We start from the raw sequence: 22,142 nt of genomic DNA on the forward strand, positions 1-22,142 counted from the left end.
GAAGTGCCCCATCTCTTGGCCTTTGCTGCCTTTCTCCCAATAGGTCTCAACGGAAGTGGGAGTGGTGACTCCGTTTCCATTGGGGAGTCCAATGACGAATCGGTTGATGGCGAATCGTGGAGTGACGTCTCATTCAACACAACCGGCGGACCGGTGAGAATAATTTTGAATCTCGAACAATCCTTCACAACTTCCCAACATTGGAAATGCACGAAACTTTTTTTGCCTTGCCCCATGGCACTGAACCACATTTGTGCTTGTATGATCTATTAAAAATAAATAATTAGAAGTGCAAGAAAAAAAAATGCCAGAAAATATAAACTATTTTGAAATGCAAGAATAAAATTGATTATGCAAGAAAATATAGACAAATTGAAAATGCAAAAAGAAAAAAAAAAGATTATGCAAGAAAAAGAAATAGAACATGCAATAAAAAAAAAGTTACATTAAATTCATTAAAATGGCAATTATAAATATTTTTCCTCATCGGTAAAATTTTGACCGCTTCAAATGTTCTCCCTTGCTTTTGTTAAGGCATTTCTCCATTTCCCTAACTCTTTATTCAGAAGTTTCCATCTACTAGATAAGGTCATTTCGGTATGAATGGAACCCGATCTTTGACAAAATTCTCCATGAATTTTGCTCCACATATGATGGAACTTCATCTCATTGCCCGTGATAGGGTCTTGACTAATATTCACCCAAGATGACACAATGCAATATATTCCTGATTTGACCACGAGCCTCCGACTTCAACAGAAGATGTCATTTGTTTTTTTTTTTTTTATACAAATGGAAAGTAGTAGAAAAATGTGAGTGGAGAGTAAAAAATATTGGAAGGAGAAGAGTTTGTATGGAGAATTGGTCTGGAAAGTGAAAAATGTGAGTGAAGAGTAAAAAATATTGGAAGAAGAAGAGTTTGTATGGAGATTTAGTGTGAAAAGTGAATAATGTGAGTGGAGAGTAAAAAATATTGGATGGAGAAGAAATTGTATGAAGATTTAGTGTGGAAAGTAAATAAAATGGTTAGGTATTTATAGGGAAAAAATACAGAATTTTTTCGATTTTTTTTTTGCAATGTTTTTAGCCAAAACGAGGACCGTCGGGTTTTAGAAAAAAAACACCGATCGGAGCGTCCCTATTGCGACACGTGGCACATGCCGGTTGGATTATGTCGGGTGACGTCGTGCGGTACACGCACCAACGGTAAAAATTGAATTACCGTGCGGTGGACGCGTCATCTGGCCGGCGAAACTTGCCCTTGGGCTCGCCGCTTCTTCTCGCTAGAGGGCGTTTGGGCTTGGGGCCTTTCCTGGTTTGGGTTCTTTGGAGACGCTTCTAATGAGGATAAAAATGAGGGGGTTCAATTCACCAGTCCAATAATAACTATGCACTCAATCGGATGGCTATTAAGAAACCCCTCATTATGGCCCGCCTATGTGAATTTCCACAGTATAGGTAAAGATTTAATAAAATTTTGATGGGCCATTGGACAAAAAAAACCCAATTCATAAGCCCAAGCCCAACTCCAAACTATCCAACATAAAACCTGAAAATATCGTCCTTCTCTCTCCTTATCTGCGTTTACTCTCTGTCTCTCTCACTCTGAACTCTGAAAATGGCAATGGCACCGAGCCTCTATCTCACTTCCAAAGCCCTAATACCAACCCTAAGACCCTCTCTTTTTCCTCCTTCTTTCCAACCCTCTTTCTCTTCCCTCCGATTCAATGCGGAGACTCGGCCTTTAACTCGCTCGGTTCCTTCAAAGCTGCGCGTTCGAGCTGTGAACGACAGCGACTACTCGTCCAGGAGGAGCAGCAGCAATGAGCAGAGAGAGACGATAATGTTACCTGGCTGTGACTATAACCACTGGCTTATAGTCATGGAGTTCCCTAAAGACCCTGCTCCCACTAGAGAGCAAATGATCGAGACCTACCTCAACACCCTCGCTACTGTTCTTGGAAGGTGCTTCTTTACTTATTTATGCTTTAAATTTATATTCTTTAACGGTTTTTGTTTGTTTTAATAGAAAATGTTTTTGGGTTCTATTTGTTTTGGGCCAAATTTTATTGCTGTGGAGAAATTTTTGGTGAAAGCAGTCAAGGATTTCTGGGTTGTGTTTGTTTCGACTGGAAATAGTTCCTAGAATATGTTAAGGGGAGATATAAGTTCAAGTTTTGCTTAAATAGAATAATTTGTTCACGAATTCCAAGTTGAGTGAAGCGTGTTTATATATTTCTTTGATACTATATCAAGGAAAGGAAATGTTTATGCAGGTAATTGGGAGTAATCTGTTTGTTTTTATATAGTGCAGAAAATAATTAATTATTAGATAAATAGAAAATTACTTTCCTTCTATGAAAGGTCCAAGAAAATGAAAAGAAAAGTAATGCAATGAAGCTTGGAAAGTGTAGTATGTTTGATCACTTATCATTAAGCAGAAGATTCTCTTATATTCTGGAAGTAGTGTTTGTAATTTTCAGAGACTGGATAATAAACTATCTTCTAATTTTGAGTGAACTTCAAATACGTTTTTATGTGGGAAATCAAGTTCGTTATAGTATAACAATTATCATAACTAGCTAGCAAAACAACTTGATAGTTTGAATCTGACCAATGGCATCTGAATTGATGTTAGCTGTTGCGTTTATCGAATGGAACCATTTTGAACTAGTTTTGATTGATGATGTGGAAGGCTCTTCTTAGATCAGTTAACTTAAGATTATTTAACTCAGTCTGAGCCTAAGTGGGTTTTGTTTTGATACTCTCCTAGGTTACACACACTTAGTGGGAAGCACTTAGTTATCAATCTCACAACTTGGTTTTTTATGTTGCAGCATGGAAGAAGCAAAGAAAAATATGTATGCTTTTAGCACCACCACATACACTGGATTCCAGTGTACTGTATCTGAAGAAACATCTGAAAAATTCAAAGGTTATGTATTGCATTCAGGTGCATCTTTCTGCGGGTTTCTCGTATAACAGTGATTTTGTAGAGCTAACTTAGTTCTTCCTGATGCAGGATTGCCTGGTGTTCTCTGGGTATTGCCAGATTCGTATATAGATGTTAAAAACAAGGATTATGGAGGTATGATAAGTCACAAACAAATGGTTTGTTTTACCACTTTAGTGTCATTCTAATGATTTCAACTTGGGGGTTTGCATGTAGGTGATAAGTATGTTAATGGAGAGATAATTCCTGGCAACTACCCTGTTTATCAACCAAAGAAACGAAGAGAATCAAAATTTGAGAGCAGAAGATATGAAAGACGAAGGGATGGACCTCCTCCTGAACGAACACGGCCAAAGCAAGAAGCAACTCCATCAGAATCAGCCTCTGGATGAGGTAATCAGAATGCCATTGTATGCAACCAATTCTATTTAATTTTAAAGTTATTTTTAACTCTATTTTCCTTTACTTCTACAGTTAATTAACGTGGGAATGCAAAAACAAATTGTACTTTATGAAACTGGTAGTGAAGGTCATCTAATGGAGGAACTCATCCAGGGGTTCGCATATCTGTGCTTAGATTTTGTGGTGAAGTCTTTGTGTTTTGCCTCGATAAGAAATATTGTCTTATGAGCTTGTTATCGAGGCATAACTTTTGGTGAATTACCCAATTGACCTAAGATTACCTTTGTGATAGTGTTTTTGCTTCAACACTAAGAATTAAAGTTCAGCTATATAGTTTATTTTAGTTGTACGGATGTTTGATTTGTGATTGTCTTCTTTTTCTCTTCCCCCCTCTCTCTTATGCTTGATTGCCATTATATGCAATTGTGCCCGCCAATTTTGCGATATATTTTCTGATTTCTTTGCACTGATAGGCTAGCATAATATAAAACACACAACATAAATCTGAGTGACCTAAATTCACAGCACAAAATGATCAAACCTGTGATGGTGATTCCTTCCCTGGACAAAGCTGAGATGAGAGAGCAACATCTTACAACTGCAGAGAGTCCTTCAAGTATGCAAATCATGAAAACTAAGACAATATAAATCGTCAGAAATGAGTCATGGTGATTTTTGTTTCACTTTTTCTTGTGATATCCTGCCTCATTACCACTGCTCCTTTTCTTTTATTTGTATCTGCTTTAAGCCAGACATTAGCTTTGCTCTTTCTCTTGTGAAAATTAAAGGCAAAAATATGTAGATCCTACCAGCAAAGCTCATTCTCTTGTACACTGCAGCGTATCTGTGTTCAAAAGATTTTTACTGGGTACCTCTGGGTTCTCCCATCTAGCAAAACCCAATTCAATCATTGATTCATATTCTCATTTTCTTCAAATTTGATTATGAAAATTATAATACACATGCGATACACGAGATTACAATTTACAAGGGAATTAAAAAATCATACCATAGAAGGACCAAAAAGAAATCCCATGATGCATTTTATCAGGAAGCCACATTGCATGTGTTGTTAGCATGCCACATTGATGATGGATAATTTAAAGGTGAGTGTAAAAATGATTGCAATTGGTTTTTGTCGAGGAGTCCCATGATTTTGTTTTTAGCTCACCCACCGTGTTTGGGCATCTTTTCGAGCCACCCGCCTAACCTAATCTAATTTCAATTCTCTTTATCGATCTACGTTGTTTTATTTATGGATTAGTGGCACTAATTTATGCATACAAGACAGTGCATGCGGTTCAAGTCTAGGATTTGAGGTCCACAATCATATGTTCGGGGTTTGGTATTGGTGGGTATGGTATTTAGATTAGGATTTGTGGATCGATGCTCTCAAGTTTGATCCCGATTCAGTTCGAAGAAAGTCTCACTCTTGTTTTTGGACTTGACATCTGAGACATGTAGCATGGGTCTCGAGTTTGGAATTTTGGGTTTAGGTTCAGGTTCATGATCATATTATGAGGTTTAGGTTTTTGAGGATGGGGTATTTTGTGTGTGTTGAATATTTGGACAACTATAGTCACGACCCTGCTTCACTACTAAGATATTGTTTGCCTTGGGCATGGGCCCTCATGATTTTGTTTTCTGGACGCAAGCTTATGTTATATTACCCAAAAATGTCTCTTGTTAGGAAGTTAAGTGCCCACACATATATGACAGTTGCTTCACCTTTCCATCTTTGAGGGATATGGGATTGCCTTCTCACCTTGCATCCTTCAGGGCTCACAAGTCTTACAATTCAGCCCATTTGGGGCCCAACGTTATCGTTAGCACACTTCCGTTCAGGGTCTAACCCTGATACTATTTTCTCACATGACTTTACTTAACTAGTAAGATATTGTCCATTTTGGACATGGGCCCTCACAGTTTTGTTCATGGATCATGTCCAAAATATCTCTTGCTAGAAGTCCAAGTGCCCACACATATATGACACTTCACCTTTCCCTCTCCGAGCCGTTTGAGATTGCTCACTCATCTTGCCCATTCTCGCCTTGCATCGTTCAAGGCTCACATGTCTTACAACTATTTTTTTTTTATTAGTGAGTATAATTAAAATCCTCAAGTAATAAATCTTGAATGATATTAATCACTTCTTGAATCCAAAGGGCAAACTGCACAATATGATGAGCAACTCTGTTAGTATGGTGCTGAGCATGGGTAAACACTAGTTCAGTGACCAACCCCAACATGACCTTCGTATTCGGTAACATGACAAATGAAGAACATATATGAATTTGCATTGACATGTAAAATAATATGGAATGAATCAGTCATAAAATATATTAATGAAATTTGTTTTATCCTTCCAAAAAGAAAGAAAGAAAGAAAAGAAATAGTAGATGATAAACAATTATTGAAAAAACGCTACGATATTTTGAGACATGATTTGCTATTTTGAAATTTCTTATTCCCCATTATTTTGAAGTGGTTAGTTTGTGATTGAAGAATCTTATTCTCAAATTGACATGCTATATTATATTCTACTAGATCTTTTTGTAAAAACACTTTGTTTTATTTTATTTTATAGGTAGGGGTATCAAATTTGGAACTTCTTCGATATTGAGAAGAGAATTAACACTAGACTAAGAAGTAGTTGATCTTGTAAAATATACTAATAATTATAATTAGGGGTGAAATTACGTTCATGGCTACAGTGGATTGTAGCCTAGAGAGGTTTTTGGGGATAGAAAAATCAAACCTATATATTTGACTTTGGCAAAATATATATATATATATATGTATATATATATATACTTATATATTTGACTTGTTTTAAATATAGCCAAGTATGTTCGTCCAAAAAAAAAATATAGATATATAGCAAAGTATGTATTATTAAAGTCCAAAAAAGTCCAATTCTTTATGAACGTAGTTGCATGGCATTAATAAAAATACACATAAAAATATGTACACTTTCAATTATGTTGTTGAATTTATTTTTATTTTGATAATATGTGTTTTTTAGTTGCATTTAATATGTATTCTTTTTATGCTAAAATTTATTAAAAATTAGCATTTAGCCATATACTCGAGATCCTAGGTTTAATTATCCCTCCCCAATATCAATTGTATAAAGAAAAGCTTTTTGAAAATTAGTCAATAGAATTATGAATTAGCGTGATTTATATGATTTAACGTATACTTTTATTTCTAAAAACACTACAGAAATTGGAAGTGCAAAAAAGAAAAAAAAATAGATTTTAAAACTAATAACTTTAATTAGCCTACTTGTTAAAAACTCCTGATTATGGTCTTGATTATAATCGTGGCTAAAAAAATTATAAATCCATACAATTTGTTGGTACAAGAAGCAGAAGTGACGCGCATGTCACGCATGGGGACCTGCATGCACAGTACACACGTGGGCCTATACTCACTAAATTTTCACTGGCACTGGACCGACCTCATTGGTCCACGTGTACAAGTCATTTCAGCTGGGGCATCTACTGCCCAGGTCTCCCTCCCACAGCAAACTTTAATCATTACCTCCTTGAAAACTTTTTTGTGTTGAAGCACAGCGGACTGCTGGTACTGTCACTCTGCTGGGTCTTCTTCAATGGCAAAACAACAAGGAAAAAATGAAAAATCTTCTTGTCCTTTTTGGTCACAAAAGTTTCATCAACTGCATAATTTCCTTCTGGATCCATCCATGTTAAACCAATTCTAAGCCCATTTTACCACATGTGTAACATGAAATTAGTTAAGGCAGTTTGCTCGTTCCTTGCACTCGGGTTCGATCATTCTCTCCGTGCATTAGAGGCAGTTTTGATTGAATATTGTCTTATAAAAAGAGAGAAGTTTTTCATGTCTGTAATTACTTATTTACCATCCCTTGAGTTGCAGGATTCATGTGAGGTACCTCCTGGATTATGACTTTTCCACTTGCAGGTGCAGCCGTTACAATCTGGTTATCATTCATGCTCCATTGTTCATGTGGGATTGTAGAATGCCTAAAATGCCCTTGTCACTGTTAGTATTCTCTATCAGACGCCTTTGTTCACCGAGTCTTTTCCAAATTTAGGTTGGATCACTTCCAAACGCAGAGAGACCAATGTGGGTGTTTGTTTTCTTTTTTATGTTTAAATTAGTCCTGCCCAATTGTTTAGGCAAAATTAGTTAATAGAAAAATATTAATCATAGAGTCATACTTTGTTGTCAATTTGTGTGATGAAATGTTGGCAGCAGGAGGTCCTGTTGGCTGAGTTGTTTTGAAGTTTGGACCACCCAGAGACCTTTTTCAGTGTACATTTCTTCTGGTTCTAGGTATATGATACTTAATCAGCAAATATTATAATAAACCCATTGTTCATGCATGATTATGTCATGAATACTGCAGAGACCACTACACTTGTCTTTTATTTTGTCACTTTTTCATTTTTAGTTGCCTTTTGATTAGGAAATATATATATATATAAGTAATTTGATCCGATATGATGATATCGCAAAATTGATATCATGTCGTGAAAAGCATGTGTTTTGTGAAGCTAATTATGTTCCATTCTCATCACTCTTCAAAATCACTAGCTGACTCTTTCTGTCGTGACTATTGTTAATTTGACTAACGAGACTCTAGTTGTATAAGGAATTTGTTCTCCATTTATATTTTGTTAGCGAAAGAAAATGTGAAATACTTTGACATTGTTTCATTATCTGTGGTTTTATGTTCAAATTTCCATGACACTTTTGATAGTGTGTGAAAGATAACCCTCCTTCCCCAATAATGCTTGTATCACAAAAGTTGTCCAAAAAAAAAAAAAATCACAAAGGTTGTCATAGAAGACGACCTTTAATTAAATTGCACTTATAGAAATTTGCAATTGAACATTAATTTAACTTAAAGTAATCAATCTCATACTTACAAATTACAATTACAACAACTAAGACTGAAATGGAATATATGATTAGTATCTAACAAGAAAAATGGAGTACATATGGTGTAGATACAATCATACAACAAGAAGCAAGCACACCGATTCATTTTAATTTTATTATAAGGACAACAAACCCATATCTGGTTAAAGGATATACTCCATTATAATTAGGTGCTACAGAACAAAATAATTAAACTCTAGGCCCCTCCATAGTCACCAACCCAAGGGCAAAATGGTAAGTTCACCATTCAATCTCCATTATTAAAACAGTCTTTCAAACTTTCCAACTCTCCAAATATCATCCCCTAAAAACAAAACCCCTCTACATGCTCTCTCTCTCTCTCTCTCAACATTTCCAACCAGCCATCATGTCCTTGTTTAACACCAGCCACTACTTCTTCTTCATCACAGTCTTTCCATGGACCTTTCTCATCTTTCTCTCTCTACCCCTCTCCCTCTCCTCCTCCTCCATTCATGACCTTCTTATCTCCCAAGGCTTGCCAGCAGGCCTCCTACCAAAGGAGGTCAAGTCCTACACTCTCTCTGACAATGGCCAGCTCCAAGTCTTCCTTGATGGCCCTTGCCTGACCAAGTTTGAGAACAGGGTCTTCTTTGAAAGTGTTGTGAGGGCCAATCTCAGTTATGGAAGCCTCATAGGGGTGGAGGGCTTGACCCAAGAAGAGCTCTTTCTATGGCTGCCAGTCAAAGACATCATTGTGGATGATCCAAGATCAGGCCTCATACTCTTTGACATTGGGGTTGCTCACAAACAGCTCTCTTTATCACTCTTTGAAGATCCACCTGACTGTAAACCCTCATCAGGTAATTCATTTTAATTGATTATGTATCAGATTAGCTTAATTAATTTTTTTTTCTTCATTTGATTTTATTTTGATTTGCAGTTTTTGACATGTGTTGCAGTTTCTATGGACATAGATTTCTGGGTTTCTGTTTTTTTTTTTGGTGTGCTGAGCAGTTTTTGGTTTTTAATGTATGTCATGTCTGACGATTGATGTATTGGTATTGCAGAGACAAACATGTTTGTGTTTCAGGAACTCTGTGAGAGAGAGAGAGAGAGACTTTATTTTCTTGTTTGTTTGTTTGTTTTATTCATAAACAGATATTTTCCTTTGTCTCTATTTCCTGTTCATACACATGATGTATAAAAATTTCTCTTATAAACAATTAATTTTACGAAAAATAAAAGAAAAAGAAACACAGAGTATCCAAGAACTTTCCTATGTAGAAACAAAAGAACTTTGGTTGCACCGATTTCCCTCGAACCTAGGCTAGGTAGCTTGCTCACATAGTGCTTGCGCTAACTCTGAATTTTGATAACCAAAATTTCCTTTCTTTTAGCTTTGTTTTGGTTTGGGGTACTAAAAGTTTGCATGCAAGATGGGGCTTGATTGTGGAGCCTAATATTTCATGTGACTTTGCAGGTGTGTTGAAGAATCATGTGAGGAAGGAAAAGGCAGGCTTTGAGGGCCTGAGATAGGAGGAGATGCATGCCATTGCCAACCTGTTTCAACTTTGTCTTTTTTTCTTTCTTTAAAATGCAATTTTAAATTTGATAGGTCTAATGATATAATTAAGTAGGTGTTGTAGGTGGCCTGAGATTAGAGAGGGAGGGGTTTTGAGGAGAAGGAGAAGGAAAGGAAGAGGAGTTTGTAAAGATTTGAACTCCTGGAATCAGATGTCCTCATCATATTAGCGGTTCTAATCTTCTAACTTTTGTTAATTCCGTTATTCTACTCTCTAATCTGTTTAAGCAAAGCAAAGCATCAAATTTCTTTACTCTCTCTCTCTCTCTTCACCTATATTTATATATATACATATATATTTTTCTCAAGTTCGAATTGACAAGGCAAGAATTTTCTTCTAACATGCCCTTTTTATTTATTTATTGTTTTGAGTATGAGATCAAAACAAAATTTTCATCACAAAAATTTGACCTTTTTTATTAACTTATGATTTTGTTTTTGGCTCAAAATGCAAGTTTGCATTAAACAATCTCTAACCCGAACCTGCCGCCTATCGTATGAGCTTGGTAATTGAGCTACATCCTAATCTACACCTAGGTTCACAATTTTTGAAGCTACTTATTCAACCTTTTATTTTCTTAATGATATTGGTTCTCTAGCCATTTACTTGATTTTTCTGACCACCGAAAGTACTTTTGAGACAGTATTTGATAGGAAAATCTTGAAAGTGTTTTTGAGTTTATTTCTCGATGGGGCATGAGAAGGGATATAACTCTGCGGTAGAGTGACAACGTTTTTTAATGGAGTGTTAAGTGCTTCTACATAAAACACTTATTAATTTTTTAAATAAAAATATTGATTTGCTTCTTAAAAAAGTACTTACGAACATAAGTGTTTTCTCCCAAACTGGGATTTATAGAAGGAAGGGTGTGGAATTGTTTAGAACATAGATTCTTAATAGCCTATGATTAAGGTAGGGTAGGAAGGAGAAAAGCCTTGTTTCACGGGTGAATTGGGTGCTGTCGTACAGACAAACCTTTCTTCCTTGGTTGTATTATCAGATATTCAGATTCTGTTATTCTTCTAATATTTCATATTAGGGATTGGTAATATCCTTTGGGACTATTTTAATGTTACCCAATCACAACTCGGGGGTCCTACTTCTTGTATGGCCCACAAGCACCTCCTTGCTGGAATTGGCACCTCTTGGCCTCCTCCTTGGGGCCTTGGATTTGTTCTTTAATGTTTATTTGCTTGTGAAAGGTCATGTTAGCAAGTCGTTTCAAACAATGGTGGCCAAGCAACTTAAATACACAAGTTTATTAAATAAAGGCAATCACTGTTTTGAGCAAGTGGATTGAACCGTCCAACTTCTTTTTATTTTTTTATGCCGACAATATTATAAGCAGGGATCGAATCTAAAACTTCATATGCATGACTAAATGCTTTTAATAACTTGAGCTATAAACCCCTTACAACCCGTCGAACTTCTTAACCTTGTTTCTAGAGTCTCTCTTTTTTACTTCTTCATCATATTATCATTGAGTTTCAATTTATATTGCTTTGCATGGAGGGGAAGACTCTAATAAATAAATGGGTTGACAATGCATGTCTGACTGCAAATTGCATGACCAATATTAATATCTGGTTGCGGCCAGCCAATGTACTGAATAAATCAATGATTTTCTCCCCGTTAAACTCAATTTGAACAGTCACTGAACTACACGATGGGCATTGAAGCAAGGCCTTTCACGTATCAAAACAATCCGGTCTACAATATTGGGCCAAAAATTAGGGTTTGGGTTCGGGTTGGATTTGCCATACTTCTGCTTGAATTTTTTCTTGGGCTTTTACATACATCAAACTGTTTGAGTGTTCTTAAGAAAGAAAGAAAGAAAATGTATTTAGTTTAAGGAAAATGCTAGAGAGACTAATTTTAGATACTAATTTGTGTTGATCAAAAAAAGATACCAACTTGTGTATCATCTCTCTAATAGAGCGTGAGACCATCTCTATAAGAGAGATGATACACAAGTTGGTATCTAAAGTTGGTCTTCCTAGCATGACCCTTATTTGAAAGTACCGAGTATTTATCATACCGCAACGACGGTTTGGTTTGGTTCAAAAATTATTTAATTATTTAAATATTTTATATCAATTGGATATAAAGCAAAACTCTCGATAAAATTGAGTTTAATAATGCTTCAAACCAAATTGAATATTATAATTAATTACAAAATTAATCTTTTACTATACATGCCACCATTTTATTGGAATTTGAAAATTTGGTATTTCAAAGCGCACTAATCAAAGCTCAGATTAATTCTTGGCTCAATTCGGATAATTGAATGTAAAAGAGGTGCAATTAGGACAAAAGAGAATTTGTAAGAGGCATCAATACAAGTTACTGGCCACGCATCATGCCAAGCAAGCACGTACAAAAGGGCCAAGAACATGCCAACTTTACAAAAATCACGCTCGTATACTCATTAGGTGTTACTTGGCCCAATTATAACTTATCGCGGAATAATAAAACTCAAGCACAAGAGTATGTGTCATGCAAGAAGAGCCATTATTATAACACCAAGCTATGCCACAAGCTTAAGTAGGCCCAAAACACAAAATTACCTGGGACTTGTTGAGAAGGTTGTGGTATGGAAGGAAACAAGTAATCACAGGGCCTATTGATGGTTCGAGGAATGAAAGTTTTAAGCCACTTGGGAGCATTAAAACTGAAGCTCATTTCTCGGACCCAAATACATGGGTTAGCATGAGAGAAAATGGAAAAATGGCCCAATACCTTGGGAAGACATCTAGTAATCTGTATACTTAGATAAGCCCACATCAAAAGAATGCCCAAAATTAACAAAGCCACTTCCAGCAGCTTGACGAAAACCTATCAAACGCTGGAAATAACAAACCAATAACCCAATACCGTGCATACAAGCCCGACCCAACAACTTATAAAAATCTGGCACCAAGTTCCACCTCTGCTAGAACTCCAAGAACGGTCAACAAAGGATCCATGGCAGAGACCAAAGGAAATCTATGAAGGTAGGATGAATACCCATCGGACAAAAAAACTCTACCCATCTTCTTTTCCATTACAAGCTTCGTTTTAAAAACCAAGGGGGAAAGCAGGTGGCGCCTCATCCTTATGGGGAGGTCCAACTGCGTCAAACCCTTGGAACCACAAAGGGTTCGTTACCCATGCGCCTTGGATGAGAGAATTGCACCAAAGAAGATAAAGTGGAAAGAAGCAACGAAAAAGAAGGAAAAGGGTAGATGAAATTAGGGTTCTTTGTGGCTATAAAAGAGGGCCTCTGCTACCTAGAAAACCAACCCATTTAGGGCCTGACCAAGCATTGTCAAGCAACTGAAAATTTGCTTAAGCCACCCAATCTTCTTTTTTGTTCGTTTTCTTCTTCCTTTAAGGAAGAAATCATTCTAATTCTCCTATGCCCACTTCAAACCCTTGTTTTTCTGTAAGAAATTCATACTTTTCTCTCTCTCAAATGGCTTAACTTGTGAAAGCTTAGCTCCCATGCCACAATCTCCTCAAGCTAAGCCATTAATCGATTTATTATATTTATTTGGCTATTGGTGAAAAGAACCTAAGAGTGTTTTTCTAAAGTTTCATTAGACTTTTCAAAAACTCTTTTGGGGGCTTGGTTTTTGAACTTAGACACTTGGGGAATTTCGTTTATGTTTCTTTTCTACTTACGACAGTCCAAGCCCATTCGTTAGGATGTTGGAACAAAATGTGCTTTCTATGAAAACAATAAAAATAGTTAGAAAAATGTGGAATAAAAATGACTCACTCACACAGAATCAAACTAAAGCGATCTTATTTGGACCGTTACAATTTCAAAAAGGCATTACCAAAATAATCGATTCAGTTAACAGTTTAGGCTCGTACTGAACCAAATTGGAATATGCGCCATTGGCCATTGTATGAAAAACATATTAACATTAAAAAAAACTAAACTTTTTTTTAATAAAGAAAAAATAACTTTACCTTCGTACTTTATACAAAAAAAAAAATTCCATTTTCCATTGAACGGATAATTTTAGTTCTTCTATTTTCGAGTAAAATATTCAAATGATTTTGATGATTTAAATTCAGAATCAATTTATAGCAATAGTTCAATTGCACACAACAATTATAAGTCAAGAAAAAAAGGGTAAATTCTATATCTGGGCCTCTTTCTTGCATACCACACGACAAATCTTTACCTATTTATCTGATTTAAATAAGGAAAAGAAAAATCTCCTCGCACTCTCTAATTGAATCAAATAAAGTAACGTCGAATCTTAGTTGAGGGATTATTACTACATTTTAAGCCCTTATTATTATTATTATTTTTAAAATGAAACCATTGCTCACTTCTCAAAGAAGAAAGGAAAAAGAAAGAAAAAGGGAATCTTCTATTTTCTTCAGAGTTTGACTATTATTTTTAAAATTTAAAAGAAACTTAACAGAAAGTCAAAAATAGTTGAAAGCTAAAACAGAAGCTCCAACAAATTAAACTAAAAGAATATAAAAGAAAACAAATTTATGATTTATCCATCGACCAACAGTAAAAAAAAAGAAAAAAAACAACCATTTTAACCACTGTTAATTAAAAACATAAAACTATTTTACCCCACACGTGGCAGCATGAGAGCGATCCATAAATATATAAATCTCATCACCTCACAGATTCTGTAGATAATCAGGAACTCCTTTATTCCTTCTCTCTCTCTCGCCCTCCTCTCTCTCTAAATAAATCCATAAATATATAAATCTCATCACCTCAGACTTAAGAGAGACCTCAAGAGGAAGGAAACGGAGGGCGAGAGAGTCGAGTGATCTCAAGGGTTTTTATCGCACACGCTTTTTCACAGTGTCCAATCAATATCAATGGGAGGCGGAGTCATGAGGGCGGCTGCTAAGGTGGCGGGGATCGGCGGCGTTGTTCAAGGCGGCATGCTTCGTGGCGCGCCGGTTCCGTCGCCCTCCAGTCAGACCATCCGAAAGGCCTCGATCCCCGTTGCCGCGACCCTCACGGCTGAGAATGTCGGCGGGGTTGACGTGTCTCCGATCGAGAAGACGGCGTTGGATGCGATGGACGACTTCGTCGACTGGCAAGTGGTCGGCGCCGCAGACGAGGAGCTGGTGATGTCGGCCGGGGAGCCGATGCCGAGAGTCGTCTTCGACGCCGCGCCGAGCTTCAAGGAGGCCAGAGAGGCCACCACTGAATTGAAAGACGCCCTCGATAAGTACATTTCTCCGCCAATATAAGCCTTAATTATTTTTTCTTCGTTAATTCTGATTTCCTTCTGTGATTTCTTATTAAAATTTTCTTTTTTTCCAAAGCAATGACGTCCCCTTTTGTATTTATTTGTGTTATGCTCTGTTTCGTTGACGAGAAAAAAGTGCAAAAGAAGCGAATGAGTGCAGAAATGATTGAAATTTATATTTCTGCTCTGTTATTTTCTAAAGATGGTGTTTTTATTGCTTTATTTGAAACCCAAATAGATTTTTTCGAGATGATCGTAGGTGGTGAAAATTTGTTTATTTGGAGTTTTTGGGGATTTTTCATTTGGGATGAAGAAATGATTGGATGGTAAATTGGAGTTTTGCTGTTGGAGTAATGGATGGTGAAATAATTTAGTTTCAAATAGTTTTTTTTTTGGGTGTGAACTGTGAATTATATATTGGTTTTCATAGTTCATGAAATTGAAAGTGTTTGCTGTTGTTGCCCGTTTGTCAGCTTGTAGGTTGGTCTATTGTGTGTAGTCTCATGCTTGAATAATTTTTTTTTCTCCATCATATGTTCAATTTTCAATAAATGAACTTTCAGGGTATATCTGTCTTCACCCAAATCTACTGAATTTGGGAAGCAGTCTGCTGCTGATAAGGTTTCTGGGCTGTCTCAAATTACGAACCCTGAACCTGAGGAGGTGGAATCCCTGATTCTTACTAGGACTTCCGTGCCAAAACATGCTTTTCAGGCATTTGAAATGCTGAGTAGAAGTACTGAAGCTCAGGTATTTGATTGAACTCCCAACTCATATCCTTTCAAGATGTTATCGCTGTGAATTTGGAAGTTAGTGTATGGCGCTTTTAGCTACCAAAATTCAGTTATGATAGTCTGGCTTATACCATTTGTTAGGGGACTAATTTATTTATTTTTTTCATGCCCAGAATGTTGTTGCTTCAATTGCAAGCGACCCAAATATCTGGAATGCTATGATGGAAAATTCTGCGGTCAAGCAATTCTTGGAGTCCAACAAGAACTATAAGCTTTATGAGCCCGAATATGTGTCAGATACTGAGCTTTCTGATCCAGTATCACCCAAGAAGCGTGAAGACAAAGACAAATCTGATGGGTTTGAAGCTGTGCTCCATGGTTTTGTGCAGAAAATCAAGCTTACCGTGGATAGGTGGGTGGGCGATTTGTCAACTTACGTCCAGAATATTTTTCCCTCCCCAGCTGAGAATGGAAATGCAGATGAGAATGGGAATACGAAGACGGTAGCATCTGCATTCATGGGGCTGGCAGTTATGGTTGTTATGGTGGTTTTGATGAAGCGTTCGTAGAGTTCATTATAGGTTGCCTATCTAAATCTGCCGAAAACACAGTCCTTATGAGTGTCTCTGCCTAATGTGCTTGTAGAATAAATAAACACAAATTTGCTGCCGGGAAGTATTGCCATTAGGTTAGCGTGCTGCATATAAGTTTCTTAGCTTAATTGAACGTTTTCCATTTGGGTCAGTCCATTATTGATCGTTTATGGGAAGAGTAGTAAAATGACATGTACAGCTTATGTCTTTGGCACTCAGAATTTTTTTGGTATGTTTTGCAGTCAGATTTTCATTATGGTTAGAGGATCAAGCTTAATCTTGTGTTTGAACAGAACCGTTGGAGTGTATTTTCTGTTCTTTTTTTGATCTTTCACTATTTACGAACTGGCAATTCATAGCCTACGTGCTTTTACAGGAGAAGATAATTGTTGCTTGGTCATATCAGGCGAGGAAGGTAATTGTTGTGCGGCTCTATGCCAAAGGATGAAGTTTCCTAGGGTTTACAATGTGTGATTTTAGCATCATGTTACGTCAGAAAATAGAAATGTTTTGCATTTCAACCTCATCGTGGGTTTGAGATCTATGAATGATGATATCCTGTGTATATATCCTTCGTTGAATTACGTTTGGATTAACTATTGTGTAAACTGAATTACTTGTTGAATAAGTAAAGCCTCCAAACACTCGAAGAGAACCCTCTTGCAACTCACTCACACATCCATTAAATTATTACAAAAAATGCATTATGACTTTTCTAGAGTGCAAATAAAAACTTCCTAAATTAAGAAGGATAAAATACGTACTTTTTTTCCTTCCTGCCAATGTCATATTCTAAACTATTCTAATGTACGAGAAAGGAATTGAACTCGGAAGAAAGGAGGCAAACATGTTATAATGACAAACTAGTCTAGTCCACATATACGAATAAAATTTGTAATTTATTATACTAGAACAAAATAAGGAATAAAACTTGTGTTGAGGGAAAATGAAAATAAAGAAAGTAAAGTTAGCGAATTTGGGGGTTCAAATACAACCACCCAGTTTTATTCAATTGTTGCCCTAATCTGACGGTGATGTTACAATTCACCAAACACTCGGTTGGTGGTCACGTTTTAGTAATTAAACTATATTTCTCATCCCAGAGAGACTACAAACTGTTATTTCCTCGGGAGCATTCTTCAATTAAAATGTAAATTACAAATCTTAGATCATTGTTTAAATCTACAAAATTGAGTAATTACATCCATTTCTACAAGTAGCTAGTAGAACAGTGTGGGGAGTTGAGCTCTCTTCCCTTTCCCATTTGGCCAAGCAGAGGCTTCTCCATGCTGCAAAATCATTGTTCTTTTTTTGCTATGAAAATGGATATTCCAGACATTATTGTTTTTCCATTAATCATTGCTGACGTACATTATGTCCTCTTTTGATATATGCATCTTCCCTTTGTCTCTTCTACCGTTTGCTTGTGCCTGATCAGGTTGGCCTCGCTGAAAATAACACAGATTTATTCCTCAACACACAATCACACGAATGCAAACACGGACAATATTAACAGCAACAGCGACACCGAAATGGGATTAATCACACAGGTTATTTTGCACTAGGAACATGCACTCACCTTCCTCAAGACAAATGCCAAATACAAATAAGCTACTTCCCATTCATCTTGTGATAGCGTGCCTGGATATTGCCAAAGCAATAATGAAAAATGATCACTACTAAAAACTCATCAGAGGCATTCTAATGACAACACATCATTTTAGTGAATGACAAAATCAATAAGCAGTTGAAACAAATTTGGGTCACAATTAATCCACTGTTTGTTTGTAAAGAGGAAATAAAGGGTTACAGGGAATGAACATACTCTGATCTTGGTTACCATCACCTAATGCACCAAGCCTCCGCATTAGCTCCACATATTCTGGTTTTTTCATATACTCATGCACAAATTCATGTGAGTTCTTCACAAAAACTAGCTCCATATCATACTGCAAAAGGTAAACACAAATTCATGGGAGTTCTTCACAAAAACTAGCTCCATATCTTGCAAAAAAATTTCACATACTTGTTCTCAGTTACAAGTAGAAAAACATTTTAAATAGCAAAGAGTGTTCTTCTGAATGCACTTCCATCACCATTTGTATTTACAAGTAAGATACAGCTTTCAAAAGCTGGTGACATTGATATACAAGAAGAAATTATACCTCTTCTACCAGGGATTTGAAGACATGAAAGGGGACAATCCATTCAGGACAATCAACAGCATCCTGCATAGAAAATTTATATCAGAAATCATGGGAAAAAAAGTTAAATGGAACCATCCAGCTTAACATTTTAGATACAACCATATACAAACAGAGCATATAAATAAACATATTAGATACCTCCAGGTGAAACTTGTACTGGATACCAAAGGGGCTTGAAGACTTGAATTTCTGAGTCATACATGAAGTCATCGTCAAATTTGGAAAATTTTCAATACTCGTGTTTTCATAGGTAATGTATCAGCTTGGAGAATAACTAAATAAATGAAAAATAAAGCACATGAGTGACAACATACCTTTTCCGAAAATTCTTCATCAAATCGTATCCAGTAGACACTATTACCAAAGACCAATCCTTCAGCTGGACATTCACAATGAAAATAGGAACTCAAATCAATAATGACAAAAGTGGTTTGCCATGCCCAACAATCTTAATGCTAAATATTTCTATATCTAATGAACTTCTCTATCTACTGGGCTTAAAAGAACATATATTGCTTATGTGAGGATTTACAGGACTTATGAAGGGGTGATCCTTGGTTACTCTCCAAAAGAGACGAAAATGTTTAAGGTGTAAAATAAACCTTCTCTAAGCTTTTTGATGATCACATTGGCATCAGGCATTGTTCCAATGAAAGTACCGCCAGGACGAAGTAAAGCCGAGACATTAGCCAAGGCTCGTCGTGCACGTGCTTCAGTAGACCAGGAATAATGCAAGGCAAACTGCAAAATAAAATGTATTTTGATGGTTCTGTTTCAAAGCTTTATTCCCCTCAAATTTTTAGTTACGTTACAACAGAAGGTAGAAATCTATTAGTGCACGGATAGGCTCACCTGGCAACTGCAAATATCAAAGGGGGCATCATCAGCCAGGACTTTATCCAGGCGAACCTGAAACCATCCACAGCATTAATAATCATAGTGCATAGAACAACATAGCAGCATTACCACATATGCTGCTGCCTAATGGCTGCTTCTTTGATTGAGTCAAACCCAAGCTCCCTAGGGACAAAATAACAGTTTTAAGAGCAGCAATTATATTTGCAAGTACCTCAAAACAATCTCCACATATAAGGTGGGCGGGAAATGTAAATTTTTTACGGCGTTGATGATGGTCAGCATCGCCATTGTAACGGGTACGACAATCTTCTATCTGTACGTAAATTTGAAAATAGTAATAAGATGGTTGATGGTGGCACACATTTGAAAAAAGTAAACCGTAACAACAAGGCAGACAACAAAACGACTACAGCACATCTTCATAAGGTCTTGAGCGAAAAGAAGTCATTTATTTGTCATCAGGAAAATATACCCATACAAGGAATATGTCATGCTTGAAAGAGGAAGGATGGTGTTCAGAAAATCCTTTACTGTCGTAAAGACTCAGCAATTTATCACTACATGATGAGGTGCAGGTTAATGAAAAACTATGTAATTCACAAGAAAGGCAAACAAGCACACAAAAGACAGAATTTACATGGTTTTAAAAAAATAGTCCACATCCAGAGGGAGATCAAATCCACCATCGACAATAAGGATAAGTTAAAGGTACTGTTGAAACCTCTCAAGTCTCAACTCATGGCCTCCACGGAGCAATACAGCATCATCCTAAACCCTGGACTAGGCCCTATATACTAGAGTTCCCCAAAACTCATTCCTTGATTGAAAAGGGAAATACTTTCCTTCCACACCAAATAAAAATGTAGGAAGTATTGAATAGAGAAAAAGAAACCTCTCCAGCAGATCAGGCCAAATTTGGAAATAGAATAAAGGACACTTCATAATAGCTATAATGTAGAGCAACTACAACTCTAGCACTAGTGCAAAAATTATGCATTCTGGAAACGTAAGTGAGCAATTGAGTAGCAATACAGTAAAATGGTCCTAGAATCAATTTTTGTACTCCATAGAAAGATAACTTTGATGAAAAGCTTAGACGGCCTCAATCACATCTAAGTTATAAATATATGGAGCTATTACGTGAAAGAAAATTGTGAACCAATGAGCTAATTGTAACCAAATTTCAGTACTTACTGAGCCATCAGCGATATCGATGCCAACATAATATCCAATTTTGGCCTTGTCCCATTTGATGAGATCACCACCCTAGCCAAAAAGAAAAAAATATATTAAAAAGAGAAAATTAGTGGAAGGAGGGGGAAAAAGGAAGACGTAATGGACTATCAATACCTTGCCACATGCAAGATCAAGTACAGCATCTCCTCTGCGAGCATAGAGTTGAATTAAGACACTCTTAATCTGCTCAATATGAGAAGGAACTATAAGCAATTGGAAAAATATGGAGTGTGATTATACCATTATGGAGTATCTACGAGATTAAAGGACATACCCAATTGTTAAGCTTTTTTAAATGGATGATTGGACTAGCTTCTCGTTCTTCCAGCGTTTGATTCGTCCTTGCACTGTAATGATCTGCCACTTTACGTGCAAAAATTTTTGTGCTTTCATCCTCCAAGAATAGTGAATCACCTAAGGCCACATTGTAAGAAACTCAGATTAATTAAAAAAGAACAACCTAACACCATTGTTGCGTTCAATATCACTGCAAGTTTTGTACGGAAGAGCTAAAAAATAGATTTCAATATTGAAATTTTCATTATGTAGAGATTGAAAAGAGTAAAAAGTAGCAAAATCAAAATTTAGTTATATTCACCTTCTCTCAGTTTCCACTGTTATAAACCAAATACGTTAGTTGGGGAACTAAGAATCCCAGGTTCGAATTAAACAGCCACACTAATCAGGAACACAACAAATATTGAATGAATTACCAATCGAAAACACAAAATAGAAAAAGAGTTCAGACTTTGATGTTTCTCTCCCTCTCCCTCTCCCTTCACTTTATCAGCAAAAACTACAAGACCCAGATCCAACAACTCCCAAACAAACCAAAAAGATGAACAATTTACCACAAGAAGCAACAAATCAGAAGCAGGGAACAAAAGGGCATATGAGTTTGGCATCACAAATATTACCTTCTGGGTTGGGCTTCAACCTGGATTGAGGTGGCCCAAGAGAGGTGGATGGGGATTCTGAGTACCCTCGTTTCATGGCGAAGGATCAAACTAACACTAGCACACTATCCGGGTTTGCGGTAAATAATCGAATGCCGGCTCAAAATCAGAGCTTTGCTATCAAAAAGGCAAAGGAAACAAATACAGACAGCAACGTTTTTCTATTTGTGTTTAGTAAGATGAGAGAGAGACAAAGAATGAATAAGAAGGGTGTTTTCAAAGGCTTAAAAGTTGCTTTGAGTGTTTCTCTGTATCAGATTTTGTGCTCGCAGGCTGTGTGGGCCTAACATCACCTAATAATAATAGGTGTATTTTGTTTAACGTGGTATGGTGCGTATGTGATTTTTCTCCTAGGTTGAATGAAGTTGGTCTTAGCTAGGGCATGGTTTGGGTTGATATGAATGACACCTTTCTCGCATATGGTCAAAGTAACAATCGAAAGCCGCAAACTCACTCATACGGTGTGTTTTGGTGATGTTTTCCATTCGATGTCTCGATTCATGAT

General features: G+C 36.6%; 4 protein-coding genes across 4 annotated transcripts; 3 read left to right on the forward strand and 1 right to left on the reverse strand.

Annotated features, from left to right (window-relative positions):
- Positions 1-1,566: 1,566 nt before the first annotated feature.
- MORF9 (plastid developmental protein DAG) lies at positions 1,567-3,704 on the forward strand. The gene is made up of 5 exons (XM_008228537.3): positions 1,567-1,965; positions 2,838-2,935; positions 3,023-3,088; positions 3,170-3,346; positions 3,428-3,704. The coding sequence occupies exons 1-4, from the start codon at positions 1,619-1,621 to the stop codon at positions 3,343-3,345; spliced, it is 687 nt and encodes a 228-aa protein (XP_008226759.2). The 5' UTR covers positions 1,567-1,618; the 3' UTR covers position 3,346; positions 3,428-3,704.
- A 4,867-nt stretch (positions 3,705-8,571) lies between these two features.
- LOC103326315 (serine protease, putative (Protein of unknown function, DUF538)) lies at positions 8,572-10,083 on the forward strand. Its single transcript, XM_008228538.2, has 2 exons — positions 8,572-9,108; positions 9,729-10,083. Exons 1-2 carry the CDS (start codon positions 8,613-8,615, stop codon positions 9,782-9,784), a joined length of 552 nt encoding a protein of 183 aa, XP_008226760.2. The 5' UTR covers positions 8,572-8,612; the 3' UTR covers positions 9,785-10,083.
- A 4,386-nt stretch (positions 10,084-14,469) lies between these two features.
- Positions 14,470-16,675, forward strand: LOC103326356 (Uncharacterized conserved protein (UCP012943)). Its single transcript, XM_008228571.3, has 3 exons — positions 14,470-15,032; positions 15,617-15,803; positions 15,961-16,675. Exons 1-3 carry the CDS (start codon positions 14,674-14,676, stop codon positions 16,354-16,356), a joined length of 942 nt encoding a protein of 313 aa, XP_008226793.1. The 5' UTR covers positions 14,470-14,673; the 3' UTR covers positions 16,357-16,675.
- Positions 16,676-17,347: 672 nt separating this feature from the next.
- On the reverse strand, positions 17,348-21,867 carry LOC103326357 (mRNA capping enzyme family protein). The gene is made up of 13 exons (XM_008228572.2): positions 21,599-21,867; positions 20,956-21,095; positions 20,796-20,864; positions 20,640-20,711; positions 19,657-19,758; positions 19,440-19,496; positions 19,190-19,328; positions 18,902-18,966; positions 18,726-18,776; positions 18,546-18,608; positions 18,206-18,329; positions 17,960-18,021; positions 17,348-17,828 (listed from the first exon to the last, which is right to left on the reverse strand). The coding sequence occupies exons 1-13, from the start codon at positions 21,672-21,674 to the stop codon at positions 17,733-17,735; spliced, it is 1,116 nt and encodes a 371-aa protein (XP_008226794.2). The 5' UTR covers positions 21,675-21,867; the 3' UTR covers positions 17,348-17,732.
- Positions 21,868-22,142: the final 275 nt, after the last annotated feature.

Source organism: Prunus mume, linkage group LG3, assembly GCF_029339155.1.
Source record: "Prunus mume cultivar Tortuosa linkage group LG3, ASM2933915v1, whole genome shotgun sequence".
Lineage (NCBI taxonomy): Eukaryota > Viridiplantae > Streptophyta > Magnoliopsida > Rosales > Rosaceae > Prunus > Prunus mume.